At 36.9% G+C, this 17,771-nt stretch overlaps 2 protein-coding genes across 2 annotated transcripts in view; both read left to right on the top strand.

Annotated features, from left to right (window-relative positions):
- Positions 1-1,067: 1,067 nt before the first annotated feature.
- On the top strand, positions 1,068-10,497 carry BBS5 (Bardet-Biedl syndrome 5; the record flags this gene model as incomplete). The annotated part of the gene is made up of 11 exons (XM_010164627.2): positions 1,068-1,176; positions 2,004-2,069; positions 3,637-3,686; positions 4,377-4,504; positions 5,389-5,524; positions 6,495-6,590; positions 7,146-7,208; positions 8,051-8,185; positions 8,294-8,377; positions 10,134-10,157; positions 10,274-10,497. Coding segments are annotated over 11 exons (993 nt in total), but the record flags the coding sequence as incomplete, so codon positions are not given.
- Positions 10,498-13,083: 2,586 nt separating this feature from the next.
- The window catches only part of KLHL41 (kelch like family member 41), an 8,130-nt gene continuing 3,442 nt past the window's right edge, over positions 13,084-17,771 (top strand). Inside the window, exons 1-3 of the mRNA XM_010164626.2 lie at positions 13,084-14,265; positions 16,941-17,098; positions 17,191-17,298. Of these exons, the coding sequence (XP_010162928.1) occupies positions 13,156-14,265; positions 16,941-17,098; positions 17,191-17,298 (1,376 nt within the window). The 5' untranslated portion in view covers positions 13,084-13,155. The remainder of the gene's footprint in view (positions 14,266-16,940; positions 17,099-17,190; positions 17,299-17,771) is intronic.

The following is a 17,771-nucleotide window of genomic DNA, read 5'->3' on the forward strand; positions in this document are numbered from 1 at the left end:
TCCCGTACCTCCTCGTGGAGGCAGTGCTCCCTCACTCGACCTCAGATGGGCTGGCAGCCTTGTCTGAGACATAAAGCTTCTGCTCTGGCTTCTTTGGCAAAACCCTGCATGGCTTCTGTAACATGGAGCTACAAATTAGCAGCGGGTTGGTGATGATCTTGAGGGTGGAGGCTGAAGGTGTACTGTTGTTGTCCCAAAGCAGCGCTGGTTTACCGGGTGTGCACACACCAATACACACACAGAGTCGAGGTATTTTACTTATTTTATATTTGTGCAGATGTGGGTGCTAGGCGGTAGTCCACAACGCTAGCACACCAAGTTTACAAAACGTCACACATTTATACATACTTGATGAGCTTGTTCCACCCATTATAAATATGTATAACTATTCTGCTTTTATGATTGCCTCAAACTTCTCTCACTTACCTTTTATGAATACAGTACACAAAGAATTCACAGTGCATGCTCCAATGCAGTGGGGGAGAATGAGTATATTCAGCCTCTATTAGAGTTGGTGGTTGTGATCTCCCCCTGCTGCAGTTACCTTTCCTCCAGTTACTGCAGGTTCTTCTTCAAAAAACCCACACCAAAAAACAAACCCACACCCGTTGTGGAAAGTTTAGCAGAGCATTTTACATGTCAGTATACATCTGGTATTTCCTTTGCTGGCATCTATTTTTTTCTGAGCCTGGCTCCACTCCTTATGACCTGAAAGTACAACAAGGGTAGCAAACTCTATCCATTAAAATGTTGTAAATGGATTTTCTATGCTTTTCCCTCCCATTTTTTCACACTTTCTATTTTGCAGTATAGTTTGCTTGGTCATGTTTGCTACGTAATTATTTATTTACTGTTATAATTTAATAATAAAGGTATTAATATTTTTCATATTCCAGTGGTAGTGATAAACATTTCAGGTATATAATGTTGATTTGTGTGTAGGTAAGTGTGCACATGTGGACTTTTCATTGTATGATGTACTAAGCAGAAAAAGGAGAAAGGAAAGCGAAGTAGGGAAATAGAAATGGCCTTCTTTCGGAGGATAAATCTAATCTATTTTTTGTTAGGTAATTCTTTTTTTTTTTTCTTTTAGACAAATGAAAATGAGACCTGGAGAGGTCCTTATAGACTGCTTAGAGTCTGTTGAAGATACCAAAGGAAACAATGGAGACAGAGGTAACTACATACTCAGGGAAATTGTAAACGTTCTGATATTTAACCTGTGTAGGTTCGTGAAAGCCCTGTCTGGTTTCCACTGAACTCTGTATCAGTGGTCTGTTGCAGAAAATAGATCCTGCCCATTTCACAGATCTGTCTCTCCTTGGAGTATTTTCAAATAGAATCTCTTGTTCAGAGTTATAGGAAGGTGATAATATTGTCTCATAATTTGTTTAGAATTGACAGCCTTGCAAGAATAATCCATTTATGAACATTATGCTGATCTTTTGCTGTAATCCTGTTCAGTGCTTAGTTTATCTTAACCTGGTTTAAAGAGAATCAGCAAGGAATATATATAGTGTGTGCCAGGGCGTGAAGCTGCCCTTCCTAGGTTTGGATGTGCTGCTCTACAGGGTACAGAATTGAAGAAATTTGCATGTGCCATAAAGGGGTGAGGTTATTCTGGAAGACAGCTGCGATAGCTAACTCGTTGCCTTCCCTTTCTCCTCCCCAGAGCAGTTCTGCACTGTTTGTGTCTCCACAGTTTTACTGTAGGCAGGTGGATGTGAAATCAGTAACTGTTCTTGGTTTGGTTTTGAGGAATGCTGGTATATATTAGAAGTTGTTTCATTTGTTCCTTGCTGGATTTTCTCTCCTAGCATTTAAAAAAAAAAAGTGCTTAATGATTTTTCTGCTGGGATGTCCTGTGCTTTTCTTCTTTTTCCCATCAAGGGGAAGGAATATTCTGATGTTTCAAAACTAGAGGTAAATATGTATCACACAGTGGAACATTTAATTTAATGGAAGTTATTCAGATTAAAAATATCTACACGTTTTATTTCCAGGTAGACTGCTTGTGACAAATTTGCGGATTATTTGGCGCTCGTTGTCATTGCCCAGAGTCAATCTCTGTAAGTATCATCTCCTGTTAAACAACTGCAAATTTTGTGTTTCTTTCAGAACATTTTTACTGAGTAGTAAATTACAGTTCTGTTGCTCTGTAGAGTCTGAGATAAACTGTTACTAATAAATATATTTGTAACATAGGAACTATTATCATAATTCATAGCAAATTATTCATATTCATTGTTAATTTCTCAGAACAGAAGTTGAAGAGTACTTTAGACATAGTTTTCATTTGGCCTGTGTGGGATTAATTCGTTTTTCTAGAAAGAAATAAAATTTTGAGTTTCTTCACACCTTGCTTTTTGGGTTTCTTTACAGCTTGTTTTACTTGTACCTCTTGTTGCCACCTGTTTATTTACGTTCTGTATTGTCCTACAGTTTTTATTCCCCACAAGTACCTGCCTTTACAAATTTATTATTGTAAGCTCTGAATAAGTTTCTAATTTTAACTGTATGAATAGCTAACACATCTACTCATATTTAATTTAATTTGCTGATGAATTTACTCTTTGTACCCAAATTATTTCCAGTGCTCAGTTCCCGATAGCCAGTCAATATTGGAAATCTGTATTCTGTTCATGATGTATATAAACTCATTCTCTCTGCCTACTTGCTTTTCTGCATTGCTACCTCATACATGCATGCACACAGAAGTGCATGCACACACACTGCTACTTTTATATGTGTTTATAAAATTAAAAAAAAAGTTTGCTTCTGTATTTAAGTTTTAGAATAGACCTTTATAGAGGAGATCAAAAAGAAACTTATAGAGTAGTTCAGCCCTATAGAAGCTCAAGGAAGTCTAACCTGTGGCTTTTACAGTTTAAAATACTCTCTAGCTTTCAAGATAATGTATTATTTCTTACATTAAGGGAATATAGAGACAAAAAGTATTTTACTGAATGCCATTTTTTACCATTGCTGTTTCTTTTAATTTTAGAAAATTTCTCATAAACAACTTAGGAAATAGTATTTTTCTGGTATTTTCATAAGTATTAATTCCATAAAGACTGAATATTCTTATCTACATAACTGCTGTCACGTCTGAACTTTTGGAGAAGCAGAATCTTTCCTTAGCTCTTCTTCTACAAAGTCTTATATTGATGTAGAAAATCTTATTTATGAGGGTAAAATTTACAGGCAACATCATGATGAAACAGAATTTCTTGAGGCAAGTCACATGCTGAAGCAAGAGAAATTCTAATTAGATATTAGAGAAAAACATTCATAATGATGGCAGTCCAGTCACACAGTGGAACCGGCTGCCAGAGTGGTTGTGGAATCTCCTTCTTTGGAAATATTCAAAACTCAACTGGACAGTACCCTGAGCAGCCAGATGGAGTTGGTCCTTCTTTGAGAAGAGCCTTGGACCAAACAACCTCCCAAGATCCTTTCCATCTTAAATTAGTCTTTGATTTTGTGATGAGAGCCTAGACCACGAACCACGATGTGTAATTCTTACAAATAGCATCCAAAGCTGTGCTACAAAATTCAATATTATATTTTGTAATTTTGACTAGGATTTTTTCTTGTTCTCAAAACTGTTCTTTTTTTTTCTCCCCTAACTTTTAGCTGTTGGTTACAACTGCATTATAAATATAACTACGAGAACTGCCAACTCAGTAAGTTTCCAAAAATACTTTTAAAAATAATAAAAGAAGCTGTAATTCATTGTTTATACTTATTGCACTATATCAACAATAATCTGAAAGTTTACTTGCACGAACAGTAATGGAATAGTAAAGGAAGTTTAGTTTTAAAAGTTGAGAGTTTTACATTTCTATAGGAGTGTGGTTTTCAACAGTTTCCTAAGGCAGTAAAAGTCATATAATCACACTGTTTGGTCATTCTTCGCCCCTCTAGGTAAGTCAAAGACGTGTTGGCTCATCATGTCTAAATTTAACAAAGGCCTACAGAGGCACTAATTTTGTGCAAGAAAGCTCTCAAATACATGGCCTGAATTACATGCAACTGTGAAGCCGTTTGTTTGGCTTGCAGCAGAGAACTAGCAGGGAGGTTGTGCAGGTTCCTCAGGCAGCCACAGGGTAACAAAGCCAAAAATACTGTTTCAGTCGTGATACTGCAAGTGTATAGCAGGCAGGTTTCATTAGCTCTACTGTTGATGGAACCGCTAGTTTCTCAGAAAAACGGAGTTCAGTTGAAAGCCGCAGTAGATCAGTGGCAGAATCAGGATTACACCTTCAGATATACTATTTAGAACAGGAATTTAGAAAATATGTCAAGATTATTTATTGCCTGTACAGTCAAGCTACTATATTGTCAAAATGTTGAATTTCATTTTTTCCTTACAGAAACTACGAGGGCAGACAGAAGCTCTGTATATACTGACTAAGTGTAACAATACGCGGTTTGAGTTCATATTTACCAATGTTGTCCCCGGGAGTCCCAGACTCTTCACTTCAGTTATTGCTGTACACAGGTAGTGTACTTAAAACAGTGTTTGTTCATTTAAAAAATGCAGTGAATCAACTATGTGGGATTACTACTGCTGATAGAGCGAGAATATAACTGCCCATATTTAACATTCAGAAAACTTTCCCAAAAGAGGAGAACACAGTCTGGAAGGAAGGGAGAGAATGATCACAAATTCTAGTAGATAACTGTGCATAACAAAAACAAATGTGTATTAATGCCAGTCATTGATCACAGTTTATACACATTGTGTGTATAGACTATCTGAACAAATAGAAGTACAAAAGAGCTAATTTCAATGTGCATTTTCTATCTATAATTTCTGTCTGTAATAATTTCCCATAATTTTGGGCCATGTAATGGAAATGAAGAGTTAAATCCTGATCAAAACTCTAATTAACTATAAAGCAGTGGATGTTTCCCACCTAAAGATAAGTCATCTGGATGAATGTGTGCATAGTACATTACCATAGATTTCTATTTAAGAGCTATGGAATACTGACATACATATATTGGATGTTTGTGACTTAACTGGCACGGAAAAATAAAGGCTTCTTGATGTATAATGTGGGACCCAGAAGACTTATGCTTTGCAATAGAGGCTGGAAGATGACTCTCTTAAGGAAAAGAAATAAATAGTATAGACATGAACAATACAGGAGATCAAAACAGATATATTAAAAAAACCCTTTTGAGTTTAAAGATAACATCGTTAAGGAAAGCTGGAATAGAATGGTTTACATTGATGAAGTCTTAGTAGTACTCTCATTTTTGTGCAACGCGGTGATAAGAAGAGTTGAAAATATACAACATTTCATACTGGTGCTAAAACAAACTGTAAAGATGATAGAAAACACTGAAATGGTAACATTTCTTTTTTATTTTTTGCAGAGCTTATGAAACTTCCAAAATGTATCGTGATCTGAAGCTGAGAAGTGCACTGATTCAAAACAAGCAACTGAGATTATTACCACAAGAACAAATATATGATAAAATCAATGGAGTTTGGAATTTATCAAGTGACCAGGTGTAGTGAAAAATGAGACTACATTGACTACAGTAAAGTTAAAATGTTACAGCTTCCATCTAGCAAGGGTACTATTATAGTTTTGTAACCTCAAAGGAATGACCCTTAATTCAGTTCATCAGCTGATGCATGCCGAGAAGCTGATCCCATATATTTTCTACTCAGTACAACAAAGTCTCTTTTTGGCAACCTGAATTCTACGTGGCTTGGCTAATATGCAAGTAACTGGGCATAGAGTTCCTGTTAAAAGGATATGAGTCTAAAGCTCTGTATCATCCTGAAAGTCAGTCATGTTGCTTCCAAAGTGCTTTGCTGAATATTTGTAAGTTTATGAGTAGCTTTGACTACAGTGTAAGACTATATTGTGTTTTGATTACTGGAAATTAAAAATACTGGAATAGGAATCTATGTCTTCAAACATGGAAAAATAAAGACTTTAACAGGACATTAGTTGCAAGTATTTCCCAGAGCCATGAAACAAAATGGGAGCTGTTATTTCTGTCTGTTCAATTTTAGTCCAGAATGGAAATAAGATCCATCCTGACAAGCTAAAAAGATCTCTCCTCTACATTCCCTTGGCACACGTCTCCACAATTGCCTAAGTTTAACCCACATGCCATTATACTTACGCTATATGCCAATTCCAGATCTGTACAGTTAAGAACACTCTCAGATGCTTCATGTACTCCCATGAGGTCTGTGGTGCTGTGATTTGATCCTGCTTTGCTGCACTAATAGTTACTCCCAGCTATTTTCATCACTTGGGTGCTGTATCCTTTAACGATTGGATCTTGCTTCCTTGCAATCAGTAGAAGTATTTTGACTGGTTTTGGTGGGAAAAAATAGGGCTTTTATTTAATTAAATATGAAGCTGTATCCTGCTTGTGTTTAAATGGATAGTAGTAATCACTGTGTTTGGAAAGAAGGCTCTATACTTCAAATCAGTTCTAACACTCCTTTTCTTTCATAGGGAAATTTGGGAACATTTTTTATTACCAATGTGAGAATCGTTTGGCATGCAAATATGAATGACAGCTTTAATGTCAGCATACCATATCTACAAATTGTAAGTGTCTCAAAACAACCATTTTCAAAACAAAATGGCCTAAGTTCAAGTTTTCAGTTAAAACTCCCAGCTCAGCAAAATTGGTATTTCATTTCCCACAGGCAGGGAGGAATTTAGTCTGACCAGCATCAACCACAGGGTAGAATTTTTTTTTTTTTCTGTCCAGATTAATTGGGAGCTTTTATGGGTAGGTACAGATGTTGAAAATGGCTTGTATTTCCAGTGTTCAAACTGTTTAATAGGATGCTTCATGCCACCTGCATACAGTGGGATTAATGTTCTGTGAATCTGATGTTCAGAAATGAACTGTTACCACTGTTACCACTTCTGATAAAAACACTTTTCCCTGAGTTTCAGGGCTTCAGATTGGCAGTGGTAAATGGGAATGAAGGAATGCTGGTAGCCAGGCTTCCAGAACCTTAATTGTAATTAGTACAGTATAAAAAAGAAAGAAAGAAAGAAAGGAAGGAAGAAAAAAAAGAAGTAAAAAAAGGCAGCTTTTTATAAAGTACTTCCAAAAATTTTAACAAGCAGTTTTTACCTCTTTACCATTAGCGTTCAATAAAAATAAGAGACTCAAAGTTTGGCTTGGCGCTTGTGATAGAGAGTTCTCAGCAGGTAAGAATCTTTAATAGCCTTTTCCATTGGTTACATTTCTTTATATAATAATTCTCTAGTTCTGAAATGTTACAGAGATACTTTTAAGGTACTTAAGAATATTCCTTCTGTTCCTTTTAAACACAACTTTTAAAAATTCCTCTTTGCACTGCTTAAAATGTCTATAGATAAGGTTAATATGGCTATTGTGAGTTATGTTTCTCTAAGTGAAGCAATAATAGGCCAGCATGACTGGTTAAAATGAAGTAAAATAACTGTTAAAAACAGTGTCTTCTGACAGATTATCTTTGGGATCTAATTACTTCTATACTTAATTAAGACCACTGTTTTTAATCTTTTTCACTTGTCTATCTGTTTTACTGTAAGAGATAAAATTATTTTTTTCAATTCTTCCTTAATCAGAAATGCTTTTAATGGAGAATTTTTTTAAAGTTGACCTAACTTTATTTACTGTATCTGAAACCTTCTTTAATAGCAACATCAAGATCTAACAGCCTAAACATTTGCTGAGTAGCTAGGGATAAATCATTAGTATCACTTCTGAATTTCTCCCACCCTTGTTTGCTTTCGTTTTTCTGCATAAGAAGTTTGTTCCCCATTTATATAACGGACTAACGGGCAAAAGCTGATTTACCTCATAGAGAAGCATTGTCATTGTTTTTATTTCACCTATGGTTTAGGTGGCAGAATGAAAATAAGATAATACCAAAATACAGATAATGTTTTATCAGCAAACTGAAATTTGCTATCATTAAACTGCAGATCCCTATCAAGGGAGAAAGGTTGTTTGAATAATAAGCAGCACTAATAAATATATGTCTTCTTTTTTCTGTGTTACATAGAGTGGAGGATATGTACTTGGTTTTAAAATAGACCCTGCGGAGAAACTACAGGAAGCAGTGAAAGAAATTAATTCCCTTCACAGAGTTTATTCAGCTAACCCTATATTTGGAGTTGATTATGAAATGGAAGAAAAGGTACTTCACTCACTTATTTTAAGTTAGATACAATATTATGTTAATTGCAGTAATAAAAATATATTAAACAGATGTGTAGATTTACTTACTTCAGTGTTTTATTTGCAGCCTCAATCTCTTGAAGACCTAACAGTGGAGCAGGTCCAAGATGATGTGGAAATAGAATCTGATGAACATACAGATGCTTTTGTGGTAAGCTGCTCCACAGAAAACTAAAAGATGAAATAATTCTTGATTGGTTATTCAAATGTAAGCAATGTCTAGCTGTAGTCCTACAGCTAGATAAACTACAACTGAACTTCTGTATTTAAAACACACATACATGTCTTTTATTCAAAATCCTGATTACTACAGGAAATTATTCTGCATTTGGGTTTTTAACTAAAGAACAAACTATTATTAAAAATAAATAGCAGTAGATATTTAACACATTATGATCAGGAATTGAAAACCAGCAGTATAATATAAACAAATACATTATATTAAGGCTTCCTTCTCTTGGAGGAGGTTAATCAATGCTCAATATTCATCTAAGATTCAAACTTGAAAGATTTTTAGAATGGCAGCAATAATTTAGAGTCACTCCAGACAGCCTTTGTGCTCCTGACAGTACTAGTTTAGAAAACTGCATTAGTATCTGTCTCCCAGTATTTCAGAAGAATTTACTTTTAAATGCATTAGGTTGCTTGAGGACCTTCTTTCTAGGAATTTCCAAATTCACTGTGCAACCCAGTAACACCTGGCTGCATGATTGATTGCACAGGTAGACTGCACATGTTTTCAAGTGCTAGCCTTGACACTTGGACAATTGACATGTTTTTTAATTCATCTCTGAAATTTGGTAAATTAGCAGTGCGAGCACTAATCTTATTTCCACCTTTTTTGCTTTTGCTATCATTTACTGATGCAGATAAGCACTTACCTCTTCCTTTCCCTCCATTTCCCTCACTTTTTGCCTTTTATTTCTTTTCATTTTTGCACCTTTTTTTTTTTTTTTTAACCTTTTCCTTAAAGGTAGATTCTGTTTGCTCTATTGGTGCCTTTGTCACCTGGATTAGATAACTGTGCTTTGAATATTCTGAAACCAAAACTGGAAGCTGTAAATTATGAGAAGGTGGTCGCTATAGGAGACACAGATTGTCCAAGACCCACGGACAGGTTCCACACCAATATTCCATGACATTTGATGACTGTGATGTTGTTCTCCAGAGTCTTGTACAGCTTGAGATCCAGCTGAGCAGGAAAACATTTTCTTTGCTGCCCCTCACCAGTCCACAGGGGCAGCTGAAGCACGATCAGGCTCTTTTTGGTAAATACAAAGATTTAGACACTTCTAGAGTTGTGGATATTTTCAGAGATCTGATTTCCTGTAGAGTTTGAGCTTTAATTTCCACCCACACAGAATGGGAAAGATTGTATCTCTTTTCCAGATCTCTATCTGAGAGTAGAAAAATTTGGGCAATTGTTTGGTTACAATGTGTTCATTTCTTAGCTTGAGTATGATGGTAACTGAATCTTCCTATTCTATATTTTATGTTAGTTTTTGAAATTGAATAATAAATGCTGCTGCATGAGGCAGAAAATGCTAGGATGCTGTCAGTTTGCCTTCATATTAACATTTTATTACCTGTAAAGTATTTGTCAATGTAACAAATGTAATATGAAAATTTTACCATTTAAAACATCTTTGGTTATTATAATGGAAAATTCAAAGATTGGTATTTAATGAAAAATAACATAATCACCAACTCCTTATAGAGGAACCCTTTTGTAAATTATTTCGACATAGAAAAACTCAGATCTTGTTTACAAAACAAAAATAAAAACCATACAGACTGGTTTGTTAAAGAAAACTTACCAAGTAGTTTTGACTCCAAGGAATTATTAGCAGATTTGGTTTTAGACTTCTTTTTAAAGGTTGCGAGTTCTTTTTTTCTTTCTTTTGCAGGCTTACTTTGCTGATGAAAACAAGGTAAGAACATCTTTTGTTTGTACTACCAAATTCATGTTGTTAAAATGGAATAATAAAATTTAAAAGTACTTTCTGCTTTATTTTATTTTCTCTCATATCTTGTGGATTCAAAAAAGCAACATGATCGGGAGCCTGTTTTTTCAGAAGAACTAGGACTTGCAATAGAGAAGCTAAAGGACGGATTCACACTCCAGGGACTCTGGGAAGTAATGACCTGATTTAGGTTGGCACGCGTTTGTTTCCTAAGCAAGGAAAGACTCTCGGTCCTTACTGGGCTTACTGGTGAGATCTGTAGAAGATAATTTAGAAATACCAAAGTAGCAGAGAAAGAACATGCCAAAGCTAAAGAGCAGGCAAATATTAAGATAATATGCCCTCAGGATATGTCATAAAGCAAAGAATATTCAAAACCCTCGTATGTGTAAAAGCTTTGTATTTATTATATCGTTTCGGTAAGTAGTGGGAGAACAACCCGTATCTCATACAAGAAGGGGTGGGGGTCCTGGCTGGTGGTGGAAGCCCCATCCCCTGCAGGCACTCACATGTTCCACAAACCACAGAAGTCCTGCCCTTCCTATGGTCACAGGTTGTCAGGACCTGAGAAGTATCTCTGTCTGTCAGGCTTTTAAGGACCTAGAAGTCCCTCCCTACTTAGTGGCTACCATTTTATTTCAGCTGCCGTTCTGTAAAATGTCATACCCCACATTTTCCTACTGCTCTGTGATTGACTGACTGCGGGTTTTGACACACTCGTACCTCAGGTGTTTTCAGGCATGAGATTGGCAGGACCAGCCACCCTATCCTGCTTCTCCAGACGGCTGTCGGAGCAGGAAGCCCCCTCCCCTGACAACACAGGCTCTGCCCTGGTGTTTCAGCCACCATTTTTTTCCAAGTTCACGACCCATGTGTTTTCATTCTGCCCCGTGACTGGCTGCCAGGATCAGCCACCCCCTGCCATTTTACCTGGAAGTATGTCAGAAAAGGAAGCCTCCTCTTCCTATCTACACAGAGGCCACCATCTGTCACAGGGCAGTGTGTGGTATATAGTTGAGTTCTCAGTTTAAAATATTTGTGCATTTATACACAATGATGTACTTTCCCATAATTATTATATCGAAATCAGATTTCCGTAACGTGTTTCATGTTGTGCAATATAGAAATATTATCATATGCAGAACACTTTGTATCTAGGCATATTGGCTGTGACATTGCAGCAGTGCTCTGTTACTGGTAACTTTGACAAAAAGCAATACTGTTCCAAATATTACTTTTCATGTCACATAATTTTATTAAATGTTCAGCACATGTCATTCCATCAGGTTCTTAATTGTAATCCAGATATTCTCATGCAGTTCTTTCTTTCTTTCTTTGTTTTTTCTTTTTTTTTTTGGCTAGAGCACTTTTTCCAAGGAATGATGTAGAAAAAATTGCACGCACAAAGAGCTTCTGTGTCTGAGTCATTAGACCTTTATGGTGTTATGTGTTAGAGAGAAATGAGTCATTTATTGTTTAAAGGAAGATGCAGCTGTTACGTTTTCTAGTGAGATAAGACCTCTGCGCTATTTTCTATAAGTGGAAAAAGTCAAATGAGCTCTCCTCTCAGCTGTTGTTTTAGCAGCTGACTGTTATAGTAAAGTAACCATGGTGTGAATATAATTGTGGTGTTTGTAGAAAATCTTTCAAGGTATATATTTTAATGAAATACTACCTATATTGAAAAGCAGTCATGATTTCAATAAACTTTGATAATGTTATACCTCATTGTAGATCTTGCATTCAAATAGTTGTGTTTTGATCCTGTTTCCGTTACATTCAAAGAAGATTTTACCATATGGGTAAAAAGCATACTCTGTATGGACAAAATACAGTCCTTCATCAAGGTACGTTAAACAACTTAAAATTTCAAATTCGTTTTGGATACATATTACCACCTTTAATAAAAATCTAAATGTTCTCAGTCTAAATTGTGAAACCTTCAACATCTGCATAATTTTTCTAAATTCACATTCACTTTTCAAACTACTTGTCTGATATAGGCTTTTTAAGTTTAAATTCAGATTTTTTTTATTTTTTTTTTAATTACACATCCATTAAATAATGTTAATGTGGTAGATTACATGTTTTTAATTTTCTGTTCAACCTTTCCTATGTACTGTTTTCTGTTTAGTTTAACAACAGTTAACACCATTTCTAGTACAGTTGAATTTCGAAAGGATTGATAATGTCTACAGATTATCTGAAATGAAGAATGGTGTTTACTAAGGGAGCGTAGAGGCTTCATTTTAAATTATTTTTGAAAGCAGAACTTTATGTGAATAATGTATATTTTATGTCTAAACAGTAGGGTTTTGTTTACTAGCAAGTACAACCAAATAGATATTAAGAAGAAGCTCAAAATTAATTTCAGTCTTATTATCAATATCTGAAGAAATTGCAGATGTGTGTGTGTCTGTAAAAAATAATCTTAGAGCATAGATAATTGATGCAAAGTTCTGGAGTTTTTTAATATCTTTATGACTGCCTCAATGAGATGTATTAAGCAACTCTGAAAAACTGAACAGTAGTTGCAGCTGACGACTTGATTAATAATATTTCTATTTCAGAATATTTGGTAACATATATATTTACAATCTTGCTCATAGCTGTCTCACTGAGGGTCAGATTCTGCTGTCCTTACTCATATCAAATAATTTCTTACACTGCACATAATCTCATTGATTCAATGTGGAGAATGATGGCAAAACATGACCATAGTGACTAAAAGCAACAGTTGCTTCTTTCAGTCTTTAACAGCTGCAAGAGCAACTCTTTTTTTTTCCAAACGATCCATCCTAAATTCCACCCTGTAAGAGTGTGGACCTATATTTAGCTCACGAGATTAAGTTGCGGGGGCTTCAGGCAGGGCAAAGCACATTGGTCTGCCTTTTTTACAGACAGACCTTTGGGCAGACAACAGCTAAAGCTTTCTGCTCCCTCCCCTTTCCCAAGTATTTTTGAAATGGATTCCCAAAGGGAACTCACTGAAGAGCTCAGACTTTACCAATCCACCCTCCTTCAGGATGGCCTCAAGGAGCTCCTTGAAGAGAAAAAGTTCATAGATTGCTCTCTAAAAGCTGGTGACAGAAGCCTGCCTTGCCACAGATTGATTCTGTCGGCATGTAGCCCTTATTTTCGTGAGTACTTCTTATCTGAGCAAAATGAAGAGAAAAAGAAGGAGGTAGTCCTAGATAATGTCGACCCCGCCATCCTGGATATGATTGTCAAATACCTCTATTCAGCAAGTATTGATCTTAATGATTCTAACGTGCAAGATATTTTTGCTTTGGCCAGTCGCTTTCAGATCCCTTCTGTATTCACTGTGTGTGTCTCCTATCTTCAGAAGAGGCTTGCTGTTGGTAACTGTCTGGCCATCCTTCGGTTAGGTGTTCTGCTTGATTGCCCAAGACTTGCATTTTCTGCCCGTGATTTTGTCTCAGATCATTTTGTGCAGATCTGCAAAGAAGAGGACTTCATGCAGCTTGCCCCACATGAACTTATCTCAATTATTTCACCTGACAGCTTAAATGTCGAGAAGGAAGAACTGGTATTTGAAGCAGTAATGAGATGGGTCCGAACGGACAAGGAGAACAGAGTAAAGAGCCTGGGGGAAATTTTTGACTGCATACGTTTTCGTCTTATGCCAGAAAAATATTTCAAAGAACATGTTGAGAAGGATGATATAATTAAAAGCAACTCAGACCTTCAGAAAAAAGTAAAGATTATTAAGGATGCTTTTGCTGGAAAACTGCCTGACTCTAGCAAAAGTACAGAAAAGTCAACCAAAGGGGAGGTGAATGGCGATGTAGGAGATGAAGATTTACTGCCTGGCTACCTCAATGACCTTCCCAGGCACGGCATGTTTGTCAAAGACTTAATTCTTCTGGTTAACGACACTGCTGCAGTAGCTTACGATCCTCTTGAAAACGAGTGCTACCTAGCAGCCCTGGCAGAACAGATTCCCAGAAATCATTCCAGTATAGTCACCAAACAAAATCAGGTCTATATTGTTGGTGGCCTCTATGTGGAAGAGGAGAACAAGGATCAGCCTTTCCAGTCATACTTCTTCCAGGTATAAGCTTTATAATAGTTGGTGCAATGGTAGGTGCTTATAAGAGTTACTGAAAAGCATTTGGGGTCTACGCAAGTGAGTTGCCTAGTCTCTCTGTACGGGCAATGGAGAGAAGTATCTATGGAGAGCTATTCCTGTCTCAGAAAGATAAATGAAACCAAGGGACTTGCATCTTCTCTTTCAAGATCAAGCCCCTGGTGAGATCTCAGAAAAGACTAAAAGGATTAGTGTATTATATCTAGGCACCAGCTTTCATTGTTTAAGGCCTAGATTTTTCATGGTACAGATGCCTAAATTTAAGCCTAATAATATTTTTATAAAATATCTTTTGTGAATTTCTGTTAACTTCCATGAAAGCTGAGTGTTTAGCTGCTTTAGATCTAATGAGACGTCTTGTGTTTTTTGCATCTGAAATATTTTTATGACAGCATGTAATGTGCAGATTTTAAATACCACTTTTGTCACTAAAATTCCCAAAATCCTTTTGTCACATCTACGTTTGAAAGCCTAAGGGCATTCTAAAGTATGTAATTTAGAGGTGGAAGGTTGTTTTCTTAGCAAACTGTCAATGTTAGTAGACCAAATACTATGTTTCAACTAAGAGTATAATTTTCTATCTTTGTACATCTGTATAAATATAAGGCCAATAAATGCAAACTGTAACTTCCACAATATATTTCAAAAAATTGGCAGCAATACAATTCAGCATGCTTCTAGCAGAAACCAGTTCTATTGTGGTTTTAGCTACCTGGTTACATGCTTTGGGGGATATTTAAACTGTCCCATGATGAATTATGCTGCTGTGCCTATGTCTTTAGGCACTGACTTTAGCCCCTTCTTCAATATGAAGTAAAGCAAAGTGATAAGCAGTGATAGAATTTTAAAGCCTTCAGATATTAAAAAATGCAGATATTAAGTGTTTATAGCCATATGGCTCACTGTGATTTCACACACAGTGAGAGCTGGTTTCAGACATTTGCTATACCTGTGAGAGGGAAGTCGTAGTTTGCTAGAGGGATTAGTTAGCACTGTTTCATTTCCCTATGTAGATGTAAAACACTAATCTCTCAAGTGCAAAACCTGTTAAACACTCTTCCAATAGAAATACTGTGTTGATGTCAAAACGTATATAATCCAGAACTAAATAGTCTTAAGTCTCAGGCTGCTAGAAAGGGGCCTCTGAAAACTAAACCTTGAGACTGGTATTAAAAATTGATGAAGTTTTCAGAATCCTGCTTTATATGTCTACATCTGTTTCCTGAAACCCTATTCTCTTCCTGGTCACCTTTAATCTTGCTTGGTGCTGCTACTGCCTGTAGTTAAAATACTTCTCTGCATTACCCATGTGGCTGTTGTTCCCTCTAAAGTGTTAATGTGGTGCCAAACTGATTTTCACTTGCTGATCTCCTTTTCTGTACCAGTGAAGCACCTCTTCCCATATTATTTGGTACCTAGCAACCCAGGAGAAAAGAAAGCTGCCAGGGGCCCAAAAATGCATGACTAGTTTATGCCCTATCAACAGCAGATCTGTCATCTTCCAGACGGATTCACTAAGCCTGCTGTGATCTGTGATGGGTATGTCTTCTCATCGTCACCTCACCCAGATCCAGCTACTGGGGCAATCCTTGTCCATAAACTATATTTCACTGTTGCAATATAACTTCCTGTCCAATAGGATCGGTCTGTCAAATTTAGGAGATGTGTTTTAGCGTGGAGATGGAGACCTTGACTATGGGACGTAGTTTTGGAAAAAGGATGTCACTGCGCTAAACCCAGATGTGATTATATTGGACTGAACTTTCTCTCGCTTTTCATCGAATGCCTTTACACTCATGCAAACTCACATTTTACCTTCCCTTCCATCATGAAGCAAATCTATATGCAATAGAAGAGAGAAAATATTATTTTTGAATGTTGGTGAGCATTCAGGTTCAATTAAGCACCTCAGTTATAGGAAAATACTGTTTTGGTTTGCTTGGTTTTTTCCTGCCCTTCTGCTGCTTTTCCATAGATGTTCTCAGCATACTGGCTGTGAATTGGTAGAGCCATGGGAGTACTTCGTAGGCGTGACGTCAATATTACTGCCAATGGAGCTGGACTGCCTGCCCTTTTTGCTTAGGAGTAAAGCCTTTATTCATTGTGCCTTCAGAGGTCTCAGGAGCTTTTAAGGGTATTTGTGATGAAGAACCACCTCTTGCTCTAGGGATTGCAGAAGAAGCATTTGCCACGTAGTATTTCCTGATGATTAAGAGGAATGGTGTGAGGATGTCTGGCATCAGTCATTGTGTGATAAGCACAACCAGCTATATGTATAGGTGTGGAATGGCAGGAGTGCCTGCTCCCTGCAGGCAGAAAGAACAACTTGTTCTTTCCAACATGTGATGGGGAACCCAGGGAGTCAGGGACCTTTAAACAAGGAAGAAGAGCTTAATAAAGAAGCAAAGAAGCACTGTGAGGAGCGAGGGTGAGCAGACTCTGCTAGGTCTCAGCACCATGAAGCATGGGTGGGTAGAAGTCATCATTCATTAGCTACACTGGGGGAAGGGTAGGTTGTTCAGGCAAGTAGATGAGCTGTCGAGAGACGCTGAATGTGATTTATTTTGTGGGACAGTGTTTGTTGTGTGGATTTTTACTATTTGCCCTTCCTAACACTTCCTATTCTGATGCTGTTTCAGCTGGATAGCATCGCTGGTGAGTGGGTTGCCCTTCCTCCACTGCCGTCAGCCAGGTGTCTCTTCGGGCTGGGAGAGTCAGACAACAAGATCTATGTAATTGCAGGCAAGGACCTTCGCACTGAGGAGTCTCTAGATTCAGTATTGTGCTATGATCCTGTGTATGTTTAAAATTTAATTATGCCCACTGAAGACATGTAAAGAGCCCTTTGTTAGTTGAAAGAGCCTAACGGTGATATTCTTCTTGTTCCAGGGCAATGAAATGGGGTGAGATCAAAAAACTACCCATCAAAGTATATGGCCATGCTACTATCTCAAACAATGGGTTGATATATTGTCTTGGTGGAAAAACTGATGATAAGTGAGTCTCTAAGTCTTTTCATGACAATTTATAACATTATTTGCTTGGTCCTTTATAGATCATATGTGCTCACATTCAGAAATCAGGGTTTCTCTTTTTTATATCTCTGGGTTAAGGTTGCTAACAAATTGGCAGAGGGGAAACACATCACGTTATATAGGATATCTTTTTCATTATATGGTAAAATTGCATATAAATTGTACTCCCAACTAGTTATTTTAATGACTGCACTTATTTCCAAGGCAAATTCTTATTTACGTTGCAGACACATTAGTAATAGATAGCTATGAGCACCCTCACTGAAAGTAGTATTTCCTCCCAGACAGAAATGCTTAGGAGCCATGGAATTACTGTGTCAGTTTTTCAGATTTTCTGACCTGTGATGCCTGTTATACTTTAATAGTTATAACATTGGGAAAATCAAAGTTTTCACTCACACTGTGCATGTGGTGATAATTTTTTAGTGTTTGTGT

The sequence above is a fragment of the Antrostomus carolinensis genome, unplaced genomic scaffold (assembly GCF_000700745.2).
Source record: "Antrostomus carolinensis isolate BGI_N321 unplaced genomic scaffold, ASM70074v2 scaffold27873, whole genome shotgun sequence".
Classification (NCBI taxonomy): Eukaryota; Metazoa; Chordata; class Aves; order Caprimulgiformes; family Caprimulgidae; genus Antrostomus; species Antrostomus carolinensis.